At 43.0% G+C, this 21,717-nt stretch overlaps 2 protein-coding genes across 7 annotated transcripts in view; one reads left to right on the plus strand and one right to left on the minus strand.

Annotated features, from left to right (window-relative positions):
* Positions 1-342, minus strand: part of ASCC1 (activating signal cointegrator 1 complex subunit 1) — a 152,379-nt gene extending 152,037 nt beyond the window's left edge. For all 3 annotated transcript variants that reach the window (XM_037055838.1, XM_037055839.1, XM_037055837.1), the window contains exon 1: positions 237-342. The gene's annotated coding sequence lies outside the window, so the exon portion shown is untranslated. The remainder of the gene's footprint in view (positions 1-236) is intronic.
* Positions 68-16,085, plus strand: ANAPC16 (anaphase promoting complex subunit 16). 4 transcript variants are annotated; one of them, XM_037055843.1, is made up of 4 exons: positions 70-168; positions 5,315-5,483; positions 14,279-14,353; positions 15,276-16,085. In XM_037055843.1, the coding sequence occupies exons 2-4, from the start codon at positions 5,342-5,344 to the stop codon at positions 15,389-15,391; spliced, it is 333 nt and encodes a 110-aa protein (XP_036911738.1). In that variant the 5' UTR covers positions 70-168; positions 5,315-5,341; the 3' UTR covers positions 15,392-16,085. The 4 variants fall into 4 exon arrangements, with proteins under 4 accessions (XP_036911742.1, XP_036911738.1, XP_036911741.1 ...); XM_037055846.1 differs by having other exon boundaries at positions 80-100; XM_037055844.1 differs by lacking the exon at positions 70-168 and adding an exon at positions 367-490.
* Positions 16,086-21,717: the final 5,632 nt, after the last annotated feature.

A 21,717-nucleotide genomic window follows, 5' to 3' on the forward strand; every position in this document is an offset into this window, starting at 1 on the left:
AAAGAACCCGGAAGTCCACTCCGGAAGTGCGTTCTCTGCGCCTTTCCGCCCCGGCCACGCCCACCACTGCACGGGCGCGAGCACGCAGCGGTCCTTGTCGGTAAGTGCAGGGCCGCTCGGGCTAGCCCTGGGGGCGGGGCTGTAGGGAAAAGGGCCAAAACCGTTGAGGTAAGTTGCTGAAGGCTCGGGGACTGTCAGGAGCTTGGTGGAAAGGGAATTCATTCTTGAGATCCTACCTGCAAACTCTAGAAAAATGGAGAAGCTAGGAGAAACAGGAGCTTGACGCAGAGGGCATGTAAGAGGAAATTTCCTCGGGCCGCGACCAGTTGGGTGCGCATGCGCGCCTAGTATTGGCGCGTGCGCGATAGCCCCTTGGGAAATCGAATGGAGGTGGGGGCAGTGTCGTGTGAAATTAGCTTGGGAACCTCTAGTGTTCTGACCCCTTCTCATTCCGTCCCACCTGGTTTTAGCTGCAGCACGTATTTCAATGGTAATCCAACTATTTACATGGAACACAGTGGAACGATTCGTTGATGAGGTTTTGTGATCGCTTATAGTAATTTGCCATTGTACCACGGTACCTCTTTCAGCGTCTTTTGACTGGGACTTTTTTAAAAGGAAGGAGTCTTTATAAACAAAATAGGCAGATATCTGCCGGGAAGGAAAGTAGTTTATGAATACAAGGCGCTCCTTGTAGTATATAAAGTAAATGTTTAATCATCTTAGTGTGGACACAGCCATTCTGTTACTCCCCCAAAATAGCATTGCTCTCTTATGAGAATCTGTTTTGCCAGTAGTCCCAGCTTCCCTGATAAAATCAAACTCCACATTATTTCATCAATATTCATTCAACAAAGTCTTACTGAGCCACCCACTTGGGCATGGCAGGCTAGTAGAAGAAGGTTATGTGAATAGATCCACAGAATGAGGCAGAAAAGGGGACAGCAACAGACCAACCCTCATGACACCGAGTTTCTCTGTCACCTTCATGATCTTTGCTGGGCTGCTGGCCCTGTGTTCTGTCCTTTATTCGTCATTCATGCAGGAAACATTGTGGTCTGGGTGCTGTGCTAGGTGTTATTTTCTACTTGGACATGTTGACCAGAACTCTGTGCTATGGCTTGAAGGTGAAAGACAACTCCCTCCCCCTTTCCTAGATTACAGGATTTTTCCTAAGATTATGAAGCTTAGAATGGAAGTGTGAAGTGCATTGATGGAGGGCATTTTCATCTTCCTGAGCAGACCCTTTCCCCTCTAGGAGTTTGCTGACCCAAGATCAAATTGAGAATTAGAGAATTAGAACTTTTCCCATGAGTGTTATTGCAATATCATTCGTATGAAAATAGATCTGCATAGGAAAAAAAGGTTCAAGAGTAGATACCCGTTAGGGATTTGGGATAGCTAATATTATTAAGAATTTACTGTTCCAAATGCTTTAGTTATATTAACCTTCATAACACATTTGAGATAGTTACTACTGTTATTGTCCCCATTTTACAGATGAGGCAGCTGAGGAACAGAGAGGTTAAGTGATTTGTCCAGAGAGTCATACAGCAAAACTAGGACATGAACACAGGCCTAGAAGTTTCAGTCTGAGCTCTTAACAACTGCTATTTCACCTCTCACATGGTACATGACATGCCAACAAAGCCATTGCTTGAAAAATGTCGCAGCAAATAAGCTAAAGTCTCTATGTCTCAGTTTCGTGTTGTCATCTATAAAATGAAGGAGTTGAATTAAGTGACTTTTAAAGAATCTCATGATTCCTGTGAAATGTTTAGTTCATGTAGTAAACATTTATATCAGCAGCCCCTTAGAATAGGGCAGACATTGTTTGGTTCTGATGATCAGAATGCCTGCCTTCATAGAGCAGTTACAAACTAGGCTTTATCCTAACTCCTGTTACCACCTGCTAATAGCATCCAGAATTCAACCTAAATCTTTAAAGTTTGAAATTACTTAGGGTATGTCTTTCCATCTCAGCCAAAAAAACCTGCTTGTTTATGTTAAAATTAGCTTTGCACTCATTCTGCTCCCCAGTTTTGAACCCTGGTTCTTTTGCGTGTTGAATGATAGTAGGTCTGCATTTGAAAAAAAAGGATTAATAGGAAATTTCTTTGAAAATATTCATTTAGAAGTCTCACCGTATCTAGCCTTTGAAGCTGTCTTCACTCTGTCAGTCAGGTTGAGTGTTCTGCGGAAAAACTTGATTTCAAAATATAAAATATCCCTTACATCGATTCCCAGTCAGGGCACATGCCTGGGTTGCAGGCCAGGTCCCCAGTAGGGGACACACGAGAGGCAACCAGACAGACATTGATGTTTCTCCACCACTCTTTCTTCTTCCTTTCCCCTCTCTCTAAAAAATAAATAAATAAAGGTATCTCTTACATTTGCAACTGAATAAAGCATATATGAAGGTGTAGGAAAAAGATTAGAGTTAAAGTCTTAGGTGAAGTATATAAACAGTTCACAGTACCTGGCTGGTGTAGCTCGGTGGATTGAGCGCGGGCCCGTGAACCACACGATCGCAGTTCGATTCCCAGTCAGGGCACATGCCTGGGTTGCGGGCCAGTTACCAGCAGGGGACTCACGAGAGGCAACCATACATTGATGTTTCTCTCCTTCTCTCCTTCCTTTCCTCTCTAAAAGATAAATAAATAAAATCTTTAAAAAAAACAAAACAGTTCACAGTGGGTTCTATTCTGAACTGATGGGAAATAAGACTCTCCAAAAGACAGCTACGTGGTCTATATACTTTATTTAGATCCCAGTAGGAATCCACTTAGAAATTTGGACCTGGGCTATTACTGCTTAAGTTCTCTTTAAATAAATTTTAAAACTTGTCAAGCTATATTTTGAGCCAATATGGTCCAAAGGATTGGATGTGAATCTAACTTCAAAAGGTCTTGCCTCTATGAATGTGAATATAATTTGGGAAGTTACAGAACTCAGAGGGAAAAAGGAAAGGTGATCTAATACAACATTGAAAATGTCACCCTGGCTGGTGTGGCTTGGTTAGAGCATCATCCCATGAACTGAAAAGTCAAGGTATTGACCCCAGTCAGGGTACATAGCTAGGTTGCTGGTTTGGTCCCTCCAGGCGCTTACGGGGGAGCCAATCGAATTGGTTGTGTTTCTCTCATATCTGTGTTTCTCTCCCTCTCTCTCCCTTTCTTCCCCTCTCTCTAAAATCAATTGGCATGTCTACAGATGAGGATTTAAAAACAATTTTTTTAAGATTTTATTTATCTGTAGAGGGGAAGGAAAGGAGAGAGGAAGAGAAATATCAATGTATGGTTGCCTCTTCTGTGTCCCCTGCTGGGAACTGACCTGCAACCCAGGCATGTGCCCTGACTGGGAATCGAACCTCGATCCTCTGATTCGCAGGCCCGTGCTCAATCCAGAGCTACACCAGCCGGGCATAAATTCAAACACTTTATAACAAACTTACTTATTTTGCAACTATCAAAATTAAAAGTTCAGCTGAAATTCTCTCTGGCCATTCCAAGGGAGAATTCATTTTAAAAATCCATTTAAAGTTATTTTTGTCTTTTTTTAAATTGAGCTAAAATTCACATAACAAATTAACCTTTAGCCATTTTAAAGTGTACAATTCAGCCCTGGCTGGCGTGGCTCAGTGGATTGAGCGGCAGCCTGCAAGCCAAAGAGTAAGGGATTCTTTGGATTTGCAGTCAGGGCACATGCCGTGGCTATAGGCCACATCTCCAGTAAGGCACACAGGCGAGGCAACTGCACACCGATGTTTCCCTCTCTCCCTCCCTTCCCCTCTGTCTAAAAATAAAAATCTTCAAAAAAAATAAAGGGTATAATTCAGTTTAAAGTCATTTTTTAGTCTAAGTACTAGAGCTGCGCTTTTCAATACAGTAACCACTAGCCACACATGGATACTTAAATTTCAATTAAAATTAAATAAAATTTAAAATACAATTCTTCAGTCACACCAGTTTAATAAAAGCCATGTGAGGCTAGTGGCTACCATGTTGGACAGGCAGAAATAGAACATGAGAAAATTTCTATAATTGCAGAAAGTTCTGTTAGCACAGTACTGGACCATTTTTTAAAGAAAACATACTTTATAGAATCTTTTGTCAATGTACAGCGTCAGCTTCTGTGGCAGAGGTAGTATTTTTGTTTTGAACTTTTGCAAGGAGTCATGTATTCAGTATAAATTTTTTCTTCGGCTTTTGGACTTCTTGACTTTTTGATAGGACAAGGGATGGAGGACGCTCCAATCCTGATAGGTTACGAATTCTGAACTAATTCCCTGAACTACTTTGTTCCAATCTTGGGACGCCACCAAGTGATCAATTTGTGTATTACATTTGGGTAGAAAGTTTTTTTATAATTTTAGATAAAAGGGCCAATATGTATTTCCTAACCACTTCCCCTTCCTTGGGAACAGAACACAATGTTATTCTGGGATTTTATTTGGAAAAAATTTTTTAAGATTTTATTTATTTATCTTTAGAGGGGAAGAGAAGGAGAGAAACATCAACGTATGGTTGCCTCTCGTGAGTCCCCTGCTGGGAACTGGCCTGCAACCCAGGCATGTGCCCTCACTGGGAATCGAACCGCAATCGTGTGGTTCACAGGCCTGAGCTCAATCCACTGAGCTACACCAGCCAGGGCTTATTTGGAAAATTTTATAAGTGAATTTTTGCTGTGGCTTGGTCAGGATGTATCCAAGACAAACTGTCCTATGAGGTATGGTTGTCTTATCCTCATATAATTTATTTCCTCAGTCAAATTGCCACCTTGGCACAGCCCTGTAACCCCTCATAACCCGTAGATCACCCACAGTCAGTGCCAAGCAACATAAACAGTTTACTAATGGTAGGAAGTAGTGTTTTAAGTAGAAAAACTAAGAATAAACATATCTTCATTTAAAATCCTAAGTGACATTTTGGCCTGGGGCACCAATAAAAGATTGCAAGAGTAGAGAGGGTAGAAAAAAAGGGCCTTGACCAGTGTGGCTAAGTTGGTTGGGCGTTGTTCCACAAAGCAAAAAGCTGCGGGTTCAATTCCCAATTAGGGCACATACTTGGGTTACCAGTTCAGTCCCCAGTTGGGGCATGTGCAGTAGGCAAGCAGTTGAAGTTTCTCTCTTACATCGATGTCTCTCTCTTTCTCCTTGTCTTCCCCTGTCTCTAAAAATAAATAAAATCTCTACAAAAAAGAAGGGGGAGCTAATTTTTTACTAAACTTATACTAGCTTTTGCGACAGCTAGAATGAAGTGTAGGCAATCTCACTCCCCTAAACTTGCCAAATTGCTGTTTTTTTTATCTGCAGTAAAGTGAGAATTCTACTAGAAAGGAAATGGCTGCCTCTTCATCGTCCTCCTCAGCTGGCGGGGTCAGTGGAAGTTCTGTCACTGGATCTGGTTTCAGCGTCTCTGACCTTGCCCCGCCTCGGAAAGCCCTTTTCACCTACCCCAAAGGAGCTGGGGAGATGTTAGAAGGTGACCTTATGCTGCTTTTTGCTGATAATTGGATTGAAACCTGCAATGAATGTTAATTGTAAAGATGCTATTAAGTGGATTAGAGAAGAATTTGCCCTGATTTCAGCTCCACATTTCATCTTTTGTCCCCATTTCAAAATAATATCTTTAAAACACAAATCTCCATAATCAGAACTTTGGGGCTGAAAAAATCTTTGGCAATGGAGGAGGTCATCTAGAGTTTATTTAGACCTGGAAAAGGTAAAGTGATTTGACCACATTAGAAACATTCAGCACTGGAACCAGGAATTTTCTTGACCTCCTGCTTCAGTTTGCTTTATTGTGGCACCAGCTTGTCTCTCTATGATTAGTAGGTTTGATGTATTTTGTCTTATGTAGTTAATCTTCAGGTAGATTAACCCCATAAAAGAGGTTGTGAGAGGAAATAAAAACTGATAAAAACCTACTTAACCTACTTTTATAGGTGAAGATGGCGGTGCTGGCCCACCACAGGACAGCGCTGGGCGGTGTTTCTAGCACTAGAGCTGGACTTTGCATCACACTGCCCTCCGTCTTCCTCAGCACACGTTTGCACACTGGCCAGGCGAGGTCAGGGCACAGGCTGTAAGCGTGGATTGACATTGGTACCTGGAATTCATCAGGTTCATGTCACTTTAGGAGCTACATCAATAAATTCTTAATGGGAGCATAAAAATCACCTGAAGAGCTTATTGAAATCCACATTTCTGGCCCACCTTAGAAATTCTGATTAATATAGGATGTGGCACAGAAATCTTCATTTTAACTAATACCCAGGGAGTCTCATGAAAATGATCCTTAACTATTAAACTACTTACCATACTTTGAAAAAGGTCAGCAGAAAACCTATTAAGAATTCAATATCTGCTTGATTATAGCACTTTTGTGCTTAATTATACATTGATCTTTTTTGCTTTAAATATTGCAAATTCCAGTGAGTATATCTCTGAGGAAGGCACAAAGTGTAGCTAGGATTTCACTTGTGGGGGGTCATTTTTATCCATTTATAGCAGGTGTAATGAAAAGCAGAGTTTTGGGTTAAGCCAGGGCAAATAGAGGAATCATTTTGATAGTAAAATGTGGAAAGACAGACCATAACACTTTCTAGGATTAGTTCAAATCATGATTAGTGAAGTAGATGATAGGGTAACATGGTAATACATCTGAAGTGTCTGTACTTCTGTCTTTGCTGTTTTCTTGTGTTATATTCAAGTTAGTGTCACTGGGTCTAGAGGTAATAATTGGAGCCTTGCTGACCACATTTGACACTAAAAGTATATTATGACTTCAATTATATATAGCAGAGACCTGGTAGTAAGGAAGTTTTCCACAAAACAAGTAAAAAAATGGAGGCATTTAAATTGTTTAATGAACAACAACAACAACAAAATACGTTGCTTAATGAGTTTTATAGCAGCAGAAGAGGAATCAGTGTTTAACAATGGGCTTTAAGATTGAGGTCATTTAAATTCTAGCTGCAGCCGGAAATTTAATACTAGAGATACCTCCTTAGTCTCAGAGCTATTAGCATACTTTGTCAATATACATCAGATTACTTAGAAACATTAAAAGAGGAAAGACTTCTGAGATTAGTCTGAATGTTGATGTTCTAACAGGTTACAGTTCTATCCGTTTTTATTCCATCTCAGTGTGCTTTGTGGAGGAATGCATTGTCTTTCTAGTGTAGGATATATTTATATTATTTAAAATCACAGCTCTGGCTGGTGTAGCTCAGTGAACTGAGCATGGGCCTACGAACCAGAGTATCAAAGTTCGATTCCCAGTCAGGGCACATGCCTGGGTTGCAGACCAGTTCCCAGCAGGGGACGCGCGAGAGGCAACCATACATTGATATTTCTCTCCCTCTCTCCTTTCCTTCCCCTCTAAAGATAAATAAATAAAATCTTTAAAAAAATAAAATAAAATAAAATCACAGTGTATAGTCTTGATTCTCTTTCTTAAGTTTAAAGTTTCACCCATATTTTAAAGTTGCTTACACTTAACAGAAGTGAAAAATTAGGGCAGTTCCTAAACTACCCTGGTCAAATCAAGATCATTAAATTGAAAAGAGTACCCCTAGCTATGAATTAGGGGTACTCTTTTATAGTACTCTTAATAAGGATGTTAGATTTGAAAGCCATCTTCTACCATGCTTATTATTCAGTTAATATACCATGTACCTAACCGTTTTTCTTACAATAGTTTTTTTATTTTATTTTTAGACAGAGGGAAAGGGAGGGAGAAAGGCAGAGAAAGAAACATCAATGTGTGATTGCCTCTTGTTCACCCCCAAATGGGGACCTGACCCTCACCCCAGGCATGTGCTCTGACTGGGAATCGAACCAGTGACCCTTTGGTTCGCAGGCTGGTGCTCAATCCACTGAGCCACACCAGCCAGGGCCAATAGTTTAATTGAATATGAAAATAGAGTAGAAGGACTTGCCTGTTCAAAGGAACAAAAACAATCAGGAATCTAGGTTGGATGTTGTTTATAATTTTAACAGGTTCAACTTGATCTTGTATCCTCCTAAATCTAGGCTAATAAACCCAAATAACCTGTAGTTAACCTTGTGAATTACCTTTTTTGTGTACTACCTGCTCTCTGACAACAGACACCTCGCATACACAGTATACAATTTTCAGCATTCTCTTGCCCTTGGCTAAGATTGTCCTCACCCAGTTATTAGCAAATTAGACACTGCCTTCCAGGGCAGAATGGCTGAATTTTAGTGACATCGTAGGCCACTGAAGTATAAATTATCAAACATTGTTTAATTTCCTATTGTGAAGTAATTATTCTTTTAAGTGAATTTGTTAGCATCTTATTTATTGGAGTTGCAATGGTATTAGATTTGGACAATTTACTGGACTTTTCACTATTTATAACCTTTGCTTGTCTCTGAAGAGGAAAGCTGATATATTGCTACTTGGTGTGTTATAAAGGGTTTGATTACAATTTCTAAATGGAAGACAGATTGCCCCAGGCTGACTCCTCTCTGGAGAAATTCCAGGCTTTAGATGAGTACAGATCTCACATTTAATAGGATGTGGCTAAGAAGCAGTGGACTTTGTGGTTAATGCAGAGCTGCAAATCAGCAAAAGTGTGTTTCATAGGCATATATAGTGGCAAAGTGATAGTGGCAAAAGCTTATAGAAAGGCATATGAGGTGCCATTTTGAAAAATTAGCTTGCATCCTTTTGCTTCGAAGTTTATTACCAAGGGAAATATGCGAGTGTTTTAACATAAGCATTTTATCCTATAGTGCCAATGATTAAATATAACTAGAGGTCGCACTTCCAAGAGCTTCCAAATACACCTCAGCCTGACTCTTAGGGCCCATAATCCCCACTGCCTTGTTTGAGATCCTAAAGTTCAGCACACTTCAGGATCAAACCAGCTGAGAAGTGAGCTCTATGCTTTACTCTCTCTAAAATAAAACGTGTTATAATTTGACTCTTTAAGCAAGGATATGAATAGATTCATGAACACTGGTATATCTACACAGAAGAGCCAGAATCATTGGTGTCAAATATTCACACAGTTCCTCTTCCTGTACTGGAATTCACTGTTACTCACAGCCCAATCATATAAAACTCTCAGTGATAGCATCAGCTTACCTAGATCTTCAAACTGGGTAGTCAGTATATTCAGTTAATTGAAAATAATTTTTGCTCAGTGCAGGTGATCTACTCACAGATGACTTAACATTCAGCCAAAGGAATGGGAGTAGGAGGAGAAGATGGGGTCATATCCCATATAGTACAATATGTAGAAAAGAGGTTGAATATTTTTTAGTATATTTTGTTGATTATGCTATTACAGATATCCCAATTTTTCCCTCTTTGCCCACCTCCACCAGTACCCCCCTTCCCTCCAACAATCCCCCACCTTAGTTCATGTCCATGGCTTGTGTAAGTAAGTACTTTGGCTTCTCTATTCCCCATACCATTCTTTCTCTCTCTTTTTTTTTAAGAATTCTTTTATCTTTTTTTAAGATTTTATTTATTTATTCTTATAGAGAAAAGGGAAGGGAGAAAGAAAGAGAGGGAGAGTCCTGGATGGTGTGCCTCTGTGGATTGAACACCAGCCTGTGAACCAATGGGTCACCGGTTCAATCCCTAGTCAGGGCACATGCCTGGTTTGCAGGCCAGGTCCCCAGAGTGGGGTGCGTGAGAGGCAACCACACATTGATGTTTCTTTTCCTCTCTTTCCTCCTTCCTTTCTCTAAAAATAAATTAAATACTATTTTTTTAAAAAGAAAGAAAGAGAGGGAACTTTTCCTCTCTTTCTTCCTTCCTTTCTCTAAAAATAAATGAAATACTATTTTTTTAAAAAGAAAGAAAGAGAGGGAAAGAAACATCAATGTGTGGTTGCCTCTCACACGCTCCGATCTGGGGACCTGGCCTGCAACTCAGGCATGTGCCCTGACTAGGGATTGAACCGGTGACCCTTTAGTTTGCAGGCCCGTGCTCAATCCACTAAGCTACACCAAACCCCATACTATTCTTAACATCTCCCTGTCTGTTTTGTACCTACCAATTATGCTTCTTTTTTTTAAGATTTTATTTATTTATCTTTAGAGGGGAAGGGAAGGAGAGAAATATCAATGTATGGTTGCCTCTCGTGAGTCCCCTGCTGGGAACTGGCCTGCAACCCAGGCATGTGCACTGACTGGGAATCGAACTGTGATTGTGTGGTTCGCAGGCCCGCACTCAGTCCACTGAGCTACACCAGCCAGGGCCCAATTATGCTTCTTAATCCCTGCACCTTCCCCCAACCCCATTTTCCCCCTTCCCCTCATAGCTGAAAACCCTCCAAATGATCTCCATATCTATGATTCTGTTTCTGTTCTGGTTGTTTGCTTATTTTGTTTTTGTTTTTTACATTCAATTGTTAACAGTTGTGAGTTTGTTGTCATTTTAATGTTCATAGTTTTAATCCTTTTCTTAAATAAGTCCCTTTAACATTTCATGTAATAAGGGCTTGGTGATGATGAACTACTTTAGCTTTACCTTGTCTGGGAAGCACTTTATCTGCCCTTCCATTCTAACTGATAGCTTTGCTGGATCGAGTAACCTTGGGTGTAGGTCCTTGCTTTTCATGACTTTGAATACTTCTCGTCAGACCCTCCTTGCCTGCAAGGTGTCTTTTGAGAAATCAGCTGACAGTCTTACTCTCTGCTTTTCTCTTGCTGCTTTTAAGACTCTCTCTTTATCTTTAACCTTTGGTGTTTTAAACATGATGTGTCTTGGTGTGGTCCTCTTTGGGTCCAACTCCTTTGGGACTCTGTGCTTCCTGGACTTATATGTCTGTTTCTTTCACCAAATTCGGGACGTTTTCTTTCACTATTTTTTCAAATAAGTTTTCCATTTCTTGCTCTTCCTCTTCTCCTTCTGGCACACAGATATTGGCATGTTTAAAGTTGTCTCATATGTTCCTAAGCCTCTCCTCATTTTTTAAAAATTCTTGTATCTTCTATCTGTTCTGGTTGAATGTTTATTTCTTCCTTTTGTTCCAGATTGTTGATTTGAATCCCAGCTTCCTTCCCTTCACTGTTGGTTCCCTGTAGCTTTTTCTTCATTTCACTTAGTGTATCCTTCATTTCTTCCTTTGTGTTATGGCCACACTCAGTGAATTCTCTGAGCATCCTGATCACCAGTATTTTGAACTCTGCATCTGATAGGTTGGCTATCTCTGTTTTGTTCTGTTCTTTCATTTGGGCCATATTTCTGTGCCTCCTCAATTTGGTGGCCTCCCTGTGTTTGTTTCAGTGTCCTAAGTAGAGCTGCTTTACTCTGTCTTAGTAGCATGGCCTGTGTAGAAAAGGCACCTGTAAATTGTATAGGGTGGAGCCTTAGGTAATTGCCAGGGTAGGTTCAGTCACTTCACCGCTTTGTGGCTCTGTGGGGAAGAGGGACTCAGAAAGGGGTCATTGCCACTGCCTGGCTCCTGGAGGCCTACTGGGCACTCACTCCACTTCATTCACCTCAGCCACCTCCCATATGCGATTGGAGCTGCCCCACCTGCCGTGGGGTTTGCATACAATCTAAGCCTATGCGGGCCCTTTGAGCAGCCAAAATCTGCAGTTTCTTCCACTTCCCCGGCCACTGCTGGTTTTTACAATCAGAGGTAATGGGGCTGTAACCTTCTGGTGCTGGAATGCTGGGCTGTGCAGTGGCCTGGGGCTGGGCTCGCTCACTCCTGAGGGGTCCTTCCCGATTTATCTACCACACATAAACTACCCTTCTCCCTGCCACTGCCACTTCTCCACACTGTACAGCATCATCTCCACCCCAGCTCTGTGATTCCACCCTCCTACCTGTCTGGATGAATATGGCTTTTTTAAATCCTTGATTGTCCGACTTCCATACAGCTTGATTTTCTGATGGTTCTGGATGTATTTGTTTTTGAGATCCGGTTGTAGGGTTTTTTAAATTAATTTTTAGAGAGAGGGACAGGGAGAGATAAAAAGATGAAGAGAAACATCAGTGTGTGATTGCTTCTCACACGCCACCTACTGGGGACCTGGGCCAAAACCCACGCATATGCCCTGACTGGGAATTGAACTGGTGACCTGTTGCTTCTCTCTCCAGCGCTCAAACCACTGAGCCACACCAGCCAGGGCTGGTTGTCACTCTTTCTATGGTTGTACAAGGAGGTGTAACATGTCTGCCTATGCCTCCATCTTGACCTGAAGTCTGGAAATTCTTCCTCTTCTTTGGTCCTCATTTGTGTGGATAATATCATTTACCCATAAGAAAGGGAGATTTCTCTCTCACTTCTTGCTGTCTCCTTTGTTTTCAGTGCTGTTTGCACATTTGTGAAAGGCACACTACTTGTGAGGAAACAAGAATGGAATTGTCTGGGTCTTGGTTCTGCTTTCACTTTAAATCATGCCCAGAGGTGAGAACAGGATCCATTCCAGAGGTGATGAGAGGCCAAAAAAAAGTTGAATTTAATAAATTTAACAATTTCCCTCAAATACACATCACTTTATCAAATAAATTATATTTTGAAATAATACATAATATGTATGAAAATAACTATATTTTCCCTTTTTGCATCAATTTTGATGATAATATTGGACAAAGGAAGCCCTCTTGGTTGTATATTTGAGCCATCTGGACACAATATCTATGTTTTTTCTTATTGTTTACCGTGACTTCTGCAATAAGGTCTACCTTGTGTGAAATTCAGCATGGAGCCAGAACGTGTTGGTCCTGACTCCTTTCACTTAATACCTGGCTGACACCCCAACCCCCGACTGACGGGCGAGTGCCTGGCACCTAGTAGCGCTGGCGGGAGCTGCCATCAGACAAAGAGCTGTGTCCTCTCCCTCCGTTTGTTTTAGGGCTTGTGCAGTAAAATACCTTCTCCAAGTGGTTTGAGCGACCCTCCTAAAAGTCACATTTTCCAACGTGAACTCTTTGTCTTCTGGGGTGTGTTTTGCTGCATCAGCCCTTGCTGACCGGGGAATAACATGAACTCGCTTACATTTCGCAATCACCTTCCAAATGCCGTGGTGACTGAGTTAGCTACCTTCTCGTTGCCAGTTCTTGGCACCAGCACAATGCTAGGTTCTGAAATTGCACTATACTCTTATCGACATCCAAATTGCAGTGTTTTGGTTCAGTTGGAAAATAAAGGTTACAATTTGCATTGACGGAATGAGATTTCCCAGCAGTGTTTTGTCATGGCCATAGTGATGTAATTTGATATACTAAAAAATCAACAACAGCTATTTTTCCCTCAGCTCACTCTTTAGATTGTAAATGATTTAGAGTTTTGGCATACCTTTGTATTTTGATAGCACAGTGGTCACATGGCCAAACGTGTCAGCTGTCAGTGTTTGCCTGACATGCAGAATAGAAGAACATTAAGAAATTATCAGCCCTGGCTGGTGTAGTTCAGTGGATTGAGCGCGAGCTGTGTCGCAGTTCAATTCCCAGTCAGGGCACATGCCTGGCTTGCAGGTCCAGTCCCCAGTGTGGGCCATCTGAGAGGCAACCACACATTGACGTTTCTCTCCCTCTTTCTCCCTTCCCCTCTCTCTAAAGAAAGATAATAATAATAAAGAAATTATCAAAGCTCTAACCAGGTAGCTCAGTTGGTTAGAGCATCATCCCAATACACCAAGGTTGTGGGTTCAATCCCCAGTCAGAGTACTTACAAGAAACAACCAATGAATGCATGAATAAGTGGAACAATAAGTTAATGTTTCTCTCTCCCCCCCCAACCCTCCCTCCCTCTCCCTCTTCCTTCCTCTGAGATCAATCAATAAAAAATTTAGCCCTGGCTGGTGTAGCTCAGTGGATTGAGTGTGGGCCTGCGAACCAGAGGATCGCAGTTCAGTTCCCAGTCAGGGCACATGCCTGGGTTGCAGGCCAATTCCTGGCAGGGGGCACACAATACATTGTGTGTCCCCGACAGAGGCAACCATACACTGAAAAAAAAAATTTTTTTTTTAACTATCAGGTTTAGGGGTAGGGGTGAATGTTGACCAGGACATGAGACTGAGGTTTCTTGTTTGTTTTTTTAAACACTATTTTTAAGTTCTTAAACAAGTAGAGGAACTATTTTAATACTCTAGGTATAGAAGAAGTAGCTTTTATAACAGACCGGTGTTAGTTCTAAATGAAACAGAAGCCCTCTTTGTAAACACTGAAAAGTAGACCCTGAATGTAAAAGTGGGGAAAAGAATGGGCATGCTCACTCGGTTTCCAGCAATCACAGTACCCTTAGAGCAGGTGAAAACTCCTTCTTTTTTTGTGTGCAGATGGCTCTGAGAGATTTCTCTGTGAGTCTGTTTTCAGCTATCAAGTGGCGTCTACACTGAAGCAGGTGAAACATGGTAAGTACATGAGTGTTGTGTACTTAACTGTGAGAAGAAATGTTTGGGGGGTGGGCAGGTAGAGGGAGAGTCAGAAAGGTCAGTGTGCTTTGTGACAGACTTCTGAAGTTCATTGAGGCTGTTTAAGTGGACTTGCTAAATTACCTGCAGACGAGGACATTCCAAGTCCTTAATCCAGACATGATGTCCTCATTAAGGCTTAAAGTTGCCTTCAAAATGGTTAGTTTTCTAGGGGAAACGCTTCCTACTCCTGTGTTTTTTTCCTTTCCTTTCTGAAACCTCCTTTTAGTATTCTCCTCCACTGGCTATCATCCTCACTTCATCTTTAAGTATGTACCATCTCGTGATTTGCCTGGACTCTAAGGTCCTGGGAAAACCTTTTCTGTTCCATCTTGCCTTATCAGGCCTCCATTTATTCATCAGGGAACTATGTTCCCCCACCGGACCATTTCACCATTGAAGTCATAATGTCAGAAGGGCTACAATTGCCTATAACCCTAGAATTTTAGTACACATCACTGTGGCATGGAGGATGAGTACTACTTTAAAACAAATTAAGTATTCAACCCTGGCTGTTGTGGCTCAATGGATTGAGCACTGGACTGCAAACCAAAGGGTTGCTGGTTCAATTCCCACTCAGGGCGCATGCCTTGGTTGCAGGCTGGGTCTCCAGTAGGGGGCGCATAAGAGGCAACCACACATTAATGTATCTCTCCCTCTTTTTCTCCCTCTTTTCCCCTCTAAAAATAAAAATCTTTTTAAAAAATTAAGTCTCAACCAACACAGAACAAGACCCCATTACTAGATTACTGAGGAAAAAATCTTCCTGTAGAAATGGCTTTGAAACTAATCACTATGTTGGTGGACGGTGGCTGTTGCATGGGAAATACATTCACTGTAGTACCACCTTGACTCTTTACAGACCAGCAAGTTGCTCGGATGGAAAAACTGGCTGGTTTGGTAGAAGAACTGGAGGCAGATGAGTGGCGGTTTAAACCCATCGAACAGCTGCTGGGGTTCACACCCTCTTCAGGTTGACTGTGCCTCCGGTGTGCACAGCAAGCACAGGGCCAGCGAGGGCCTCCCGCACAGCTGGCGTAGCCGTCCAGAGACTCACAGCCCCATGGCCGGACTGCTCATTCATATCGATAACTTGGTTTCTCTGTAGCTATCCACAAGCAACAAACATTTAAATGTGTGATCACACAGTGAAAATTTGTGTTTATTTGTTTATGAAAAGCATTGAGAATTGCATTAAGACAGTCTGCATCAGAGAGCAAGGAGGTTTGGGTTTTAAAGGTTTATAAAACTTCACAAGCCTGGTAGATCACATGCTGGAACTGGCCAACTAAATGGCTTCTGGCATTCATGCAGTGCATGGGGTCCTCAGCAGTCAAGTCTAGGTGAGGATCTGGAATCATAGAACTCAGCGTTTCTGACCTGAAAGAGTCTTTTTTGCAGGTGAATGTGATTTCAACTCAGGACCTGTCTAAATGTGGAATTTTTCAATGATTGAGTTTTTTTCCATTTTTAGACATCTAATTCTATAGATTCTAACTTTTTCTAACCTCCTACATGTGCTAATGCTGGCAAAAAGAACTGTTTTTTGAATGTTCAGGTGCATGTAAGAACCAAGTAACGAGCAAAATCCTTTAAACACAGGAATCCTGAGTTCCTCTTGTTGGTGGGCTCAAGCAATTCTGTAGCAAATAAATCCTTTGAAAGAGCCCCAGATTGGTTTCTTCATCCTTTCAAAGTCTCCGGGATTTGAGATGGAGGGAAGAGGTCAGATTATTTTTTATAAGAATAAAATTTGAAAACCCTTCCTCCTAAACAAATGGTAGATTTGCCGTACCTCAGGAATATTTGTCTTTATAAAAGTATATGAATTTCACTTATCAATATCTGAGTAGGTTTTTATATGATAGAGAAAAACCCAAAAAGCTAAAAGATATCTTTTGTTCTCCCTCATGGAAGAACCCAGGGTCCACACTGCACAAGTAAGAGAATCATATTTATTAGATTTTATGCAAATTTTGCCTCAAAAACATTTGCCTTTCTCCTCATTAGTAACTTTTACTTGACCTGCTTTTAGAGTTGTTGTTTCTTTATGAATAAATATAATCCCAGTAGCAGCTGGCCTTAATCTCAGGAGTTCAAAGTGTGTAATACACATACCTGACAGGGAGGTGGCGATCCCACTGAATCGGTGAGGACAGAAGCGGCACAGACCTGCTCAGGGTCACGTAGCCCAGGCAGAGGAGGATCCTGGAACCTGGAGTAGGTCCGTTGGTTGACAATCCAGCCCACTGCTCTTGCCTCTAAAGCACATCGGATCACAAAAATCACTGACCCACAAACTCATCTGTTTCTGTATTAATACTTCTTAACCTACACAAGCTCCATATTGGAAAAGCAGTGAGGTTCCTAACATACTTTTTATCATCAACCATGTGAATTGTTACCAAAGAAAAAAACAGAAACATATAGACTACAATGAACCTTTAAATCACTTTCAGTGACATCTTAGAAGCAATCACTGATTTTCCCTTATTGGTTTTATTAACAGACACTGATTCAGCTCATCTTTACCTTTCGATAGTTAAACTTACAGAATTTTTTTTCTCTTTAAATTGGACATGTCTTTTTGCAACCTTAGAAATTGAAGAGACGCTAGTGTTGAACAGAAATGCTTTCTTTCCTTTTTTTTAAAGATTTAATTTATCTTTAAAGGGGAAGAGAAGGAGAGAAGTATCAATGTATGGTTGCCTCTCGTGAGTTCCCTGCCGGGAACTGGCATGCAACCCAGGCATGTGCCCTGACTGGGAATCGAACCGCGATCATGTGGTTCGCAGGCCCGCGCCAGAAATGCTTTCTGAAGCGCCTTCCACAATGATCGTTCAGATGCTACTTGAGTACTGCCAGGAAAAGGACCCTCACCTTTTTTTAAGACTGCCCCTCCGTCTCCATACCTTTCAGCTGGTTACGTTTCATCACCTGCAACTCCTATTACCGTGCTTTGGGCCTAGAGATGGGCCTTGTTGCTCATCTGTCTCTGCACTCATTGTGTGCCAGTCACTCACAGGCATTAATTATAATCCTTTCAGTAACACTGGAACTTGAAGCTNGGAATCGAACCGCGATCGTGTGGTTCGCAGGCCCGCGCCAGAAATGCTTTCTGAAGCGCCTTCCACAGTGATCGTTCAGATGCTACTTGAGTGCTGCCAGGAAAAAGACCCTCACCTTTTTTTAAGACTGCCCCTCCGTCTCCATACCTTTCAGCTGGTTACGTTTCATCACCTGCAACTCCTATTACCGTGCTTTGGGCCTAGAGATGGGCCTTGTTGCTCATCTGTCTCTGCACTCATTGTGTGCCAGTCACTCACAGGCATTAATTATAATCCTTTCAGTAACACTGGAACTTGAAGCTCAGAGCAAGCATTCCTTGCCAAGGCTGCACAGCTAAGTAAATGGCCGTCTGGATTTGAACTCAAAGTCTGCCAGACTCCAAAGATGAGATTATTTTAGATGCGTGATGCTGCACCCCACTGAGCCCATCCCAGTGCCTTATACAAAGACAAAAGCCTAGAACTGTTTTTAGGAATGAATCAACTACCTAGAGGAACTAAGTCTTGTTCCAGTACTTGGTGATAAGAGGTCTCAAGCACAATAAAGGAACAGCCTCTTCCTTTAAGAACTGATCGGAATGAGCTGTGTGTTTGGGCCTCCATAACCTTTTAAGGTCTAGCATGGTGAAAATGCAGTTAGGGCCTCGAGGGACACCTAAGTGAGCAAGGAGGGAGGCAAGAGGGCAGGTGGCGGCTAGCCATCCTCGAGAGCGGGTGGCAACAGTACCACTGTGCATAAGGCACTTCGCGGTTTCCAAAGCATCTCACATACGCAGTGTGTTGCTCTCACAGCAACCCTGTAAGATAAATGAGGCAGTGATCATTTTGCAGTTGAGGAAACAAGCACAGAGAAGGTGAGGTACCCAGGTCATAGTCAAGCAAGGGGGCTGGGTCTTTCTAATCTTTTTCTCTGTGCCTTCCAGTTCATCACATGCTAGAAAATTTGCAGGCAATATTTGCTGTTAATAAAGAATGAGTCATCTCAATCTGATATGTAATTACATATAACCTGTCGCATGGTAGTGGGACATAAATAGTGGGCCTTTTACACAAACAAAAATTTTACTTTTGACTTAACAGTTTGCAACTGGTCAGAGAGTCTCAGAATTTTAGAGCTGGGAGAGACGTTAGAGATCACATAGTTCACCCCCCAGTTTACAGACAGGACGTCAAGTCCTTGTCTCATTGTCTGTCTCATTCACTGCCACACACTCAGCACCTAGAACACCGCCTGGCACATAGTAGGTGTGGGGTAGGTGCTTGCTGAGTGGATGTATGAATTTGTTGTGTGCTTACTCTGATTCAGAAGCTGTGCTAGCTCTCTCCAGTGCAACGCCCACAGTGGAGTGACGCCTCTGGTGACTGAGGTGGGTAGTGAGCAGAGCCCAGAATACCCAGACCTGAGCGCAGAGCTCTCCGTAGTGGAAGACCTCGCCCCCTTACTCTGACAGGTGGAGGCTGTGGAACAGTCGGACACTGTGCCAAAGCAGTCATCTCTCACAATGCCACCCATGTGAGGAGCCATGGCCAATGACGCTGGTGGCTCCCTGCCCTTCCGATGGGCTGCTTCACAGACACCCAGTGGCAATGCCACATGTCTACATCCACGACTGTTCACCTCAAGACACATCAATTTCTCCAGTCTGGCAAGTTTCCCTAAAGGAGCTGTTTTCCAGAATCAGCTTTTTTCATTTTTATAATATAAGCCCTTTAGGGCACATAATGAAACAACATACAGTTTACTACCAGCAACAATGTAAGGGATGACCCTTTCCAAATGTCTGTTACTCATTCAACACACAATTATTGAGCACTTACTAGGTGTCTAGCATCTGCTAGTTGAGGATATGCTGTCAAACAAGACACAGCCACCAACCTTGAGTTTATAAATATATGAAGAAAGACAAAAGGGTAACTTTAAGTGTAGAACTGTCTGGCAGGAGAAAGCATGAAATGCTATGGAATCAGGCAGCTAATCCAGCTGAGCCAGGAGAGGCTTCCTTGGAAGGATGATGTTTAGGCTGAGACTCAAAGAACAAGTAACTTTCCAGGTGGAAGGAATAAAATACGCAGAGGCCCAAGGGGGAGAAAGGGCATCATGCTGTAGTGGGGCTGCAGGTACTTTGTTATGATGGGGTCTTAGGATATAGGGGCAAGAGATGAGACCAGTTTGGGCCTCATCAGTGGAAGGACTGTGGGGAACCACTAAATGGTTTTCAAGTAAGGGAATGAAAAATCTGATTCCACTTCAGAAATTTTAGTGGGAGGGAGTGGTGACAAATGAGTGACAGTAAGTGCAGATCCTTTAGGAAGCTGTCATGGACGGCCAGGTGAGAGATCACTGCGACTTTCATCAAAGATGTGAAGACGGGATGGATTTCAGTTAAAGTTGCTCCAGAAGTATACACAGGACTGGGCGGCGGGTCAGACTTGGAGAACTCGGGGAGAAAACCCTGGTGTCATGTGTCGGGGCTGAGGGACTCATGGGACTTCACTGAGACAGAGGCAAAAGGAATGGCAGCAGGTGACAGGTTCGGGACTCACCAGCTAGAGATGTATATTAAGTCAGAGATGGGCCCGGGTAGAATTACCCAGGAAGAGGGCCCATGGAGTGAGAAGACAGCTGGACCAAGGAAGGACCAGATCCCTGAGCGGCCCTAACATGCAAGGGACAGGCAGGGAGGAGGAACCCAGGGAAGAAAGCTGGAAACCCAGGAGTATGGCAGGGAAAGCAGGGGGAGAGGACATTTTGAGAAGGAGTCTGCAAAGAGCAGTATCTGGTGTAGCCAAGCAATTCTATGAGATAAGGGAGAGAGAAGGCCTTTGGATTGTACCGAGGAGCTTGCTGGGAGACCTTGTCTCAAAAGCAGCTGCCTTGAGTGGTGGAGGCGAAGCCAGACTGCGTGGGTGGGAGGCTGAGAGGAAAGTGAAAACTTGGGGCCAAATCTAGGCAGCACTTTCAACAGGAAGGAGAGGTAAAAATGAGAGAGAGAGGGTAACAGTTAAAGGAGGACACCAGTCAAGATATTTGTGTTGTGTGATGGCAGAGGTCAAAGACAAAGGGCATAATTGAGGGTGTAAGGACCTAAGGAAGTGGGAGGGGGTGGGACCCAGAGCCCAGCTGCAGTGATTGCTCTAGGGGGAGGGAGGGCGAAGAGGGGAGTGCTGCTGTGGGTGAGTGTGTGGGTGAGGTGGCAGGAAGTTGAAGGAGTTCCCATCAGATGGCTCTGTTTTCTCTGTGCAGGAGAAAGCAAGTTGGTCTACTGCCTGTGTAAGGGGCCAGAGGAGGCGGAACAGTGGACACTGGGAACAGTCTCTCTGAAGGTTGGGAGAGATCTGACCAGCGTTGGGCAACTGCCAAGCACATTTAGGGGGCAGCTGCAGTGAGAGTCCCTGAACTTGCAATGGCACCATCTTTGGGGAAGTATACCAGCAGCTCCTAGCACCCTGGCAGTAGGAATGGAAAAAATGAACAGTTGGTGGTTATAGTTTTGCATGGTGAAGGCAAGAAGGTAAGCAAATTGCTGGTCTAGAGCTAGCAAGGGTAGGAAGTGAAAACAAGAAGAGGTCATGAGAGAAACCAGGAGTCAAACATTTATTGAGGGCCTATTAAATCTCTAGTAATATGCAGGGAAACAGAAATATGCAGACAGGGCAATAGTTCCCAAAACTGGCTGTGCCTCAGCATCAAGCTTAATAGAAATGCACATTCCCTCGCCTCATTCCTGGGGTCCGATAGGTCTCCGGTGGGAGGGCTCATATGACTCTTCTGCAGCCGGGTTTGGAAACCACTTGGTCCAATAGAAAAAGGCCAGTAAACAGACATGGAATACACACAGTGCCGTAACCCTGTGACTCTGGTCTACACAGGCTGCTGTGGAAGAAAGGGGGCTTGCAGGAGCAGGTGTAGAGGGGACGACAAACAAATTTTTCTATAGCAGGTGAGCCTGTGCCTGAGTAGGCCCAGTGAATCAGCCAAGCAGAGAGGGGAAGACGCCAAATAAGCCTTCCAAGTGCAGGGAACAGCGTGTGCAAAGGCAGGGCCGCATTTGTGGAACTCCAGGTCGTTTGGTGTGGCTGAGCACAGGGTGTAAACGGGGTGGTGAGCCCTCTCAGGAGAAGGAAACAGGAGCCAGATTGTGTTGAGCCTCCTTGACTGTGCTCCACTTTCCTCCCAGGAAGTGTTTCTCTGACACAGCCAAGGGTGCACCTAAGAAAGAGGCCAAGAATCCTGAC

Source organism: Sturnira hondurensis, unplaced genomic scaffold (assembly GCF_014824575.4).
Source record: "Sturnira hondurensis isolate 20B ecotype Veracruz unplaced genomic scaffold, ASM1482457v3 Scaffold0008761, whole genome shotgun sequence".
Classification (NCBI taxonomy): domain Eukaryota; kingdom Metazoa; phylum Chordata; class Mammalia; order Chiroptera; family Phyllostomidae; genus Sturnira; species Sturnira hondurensis.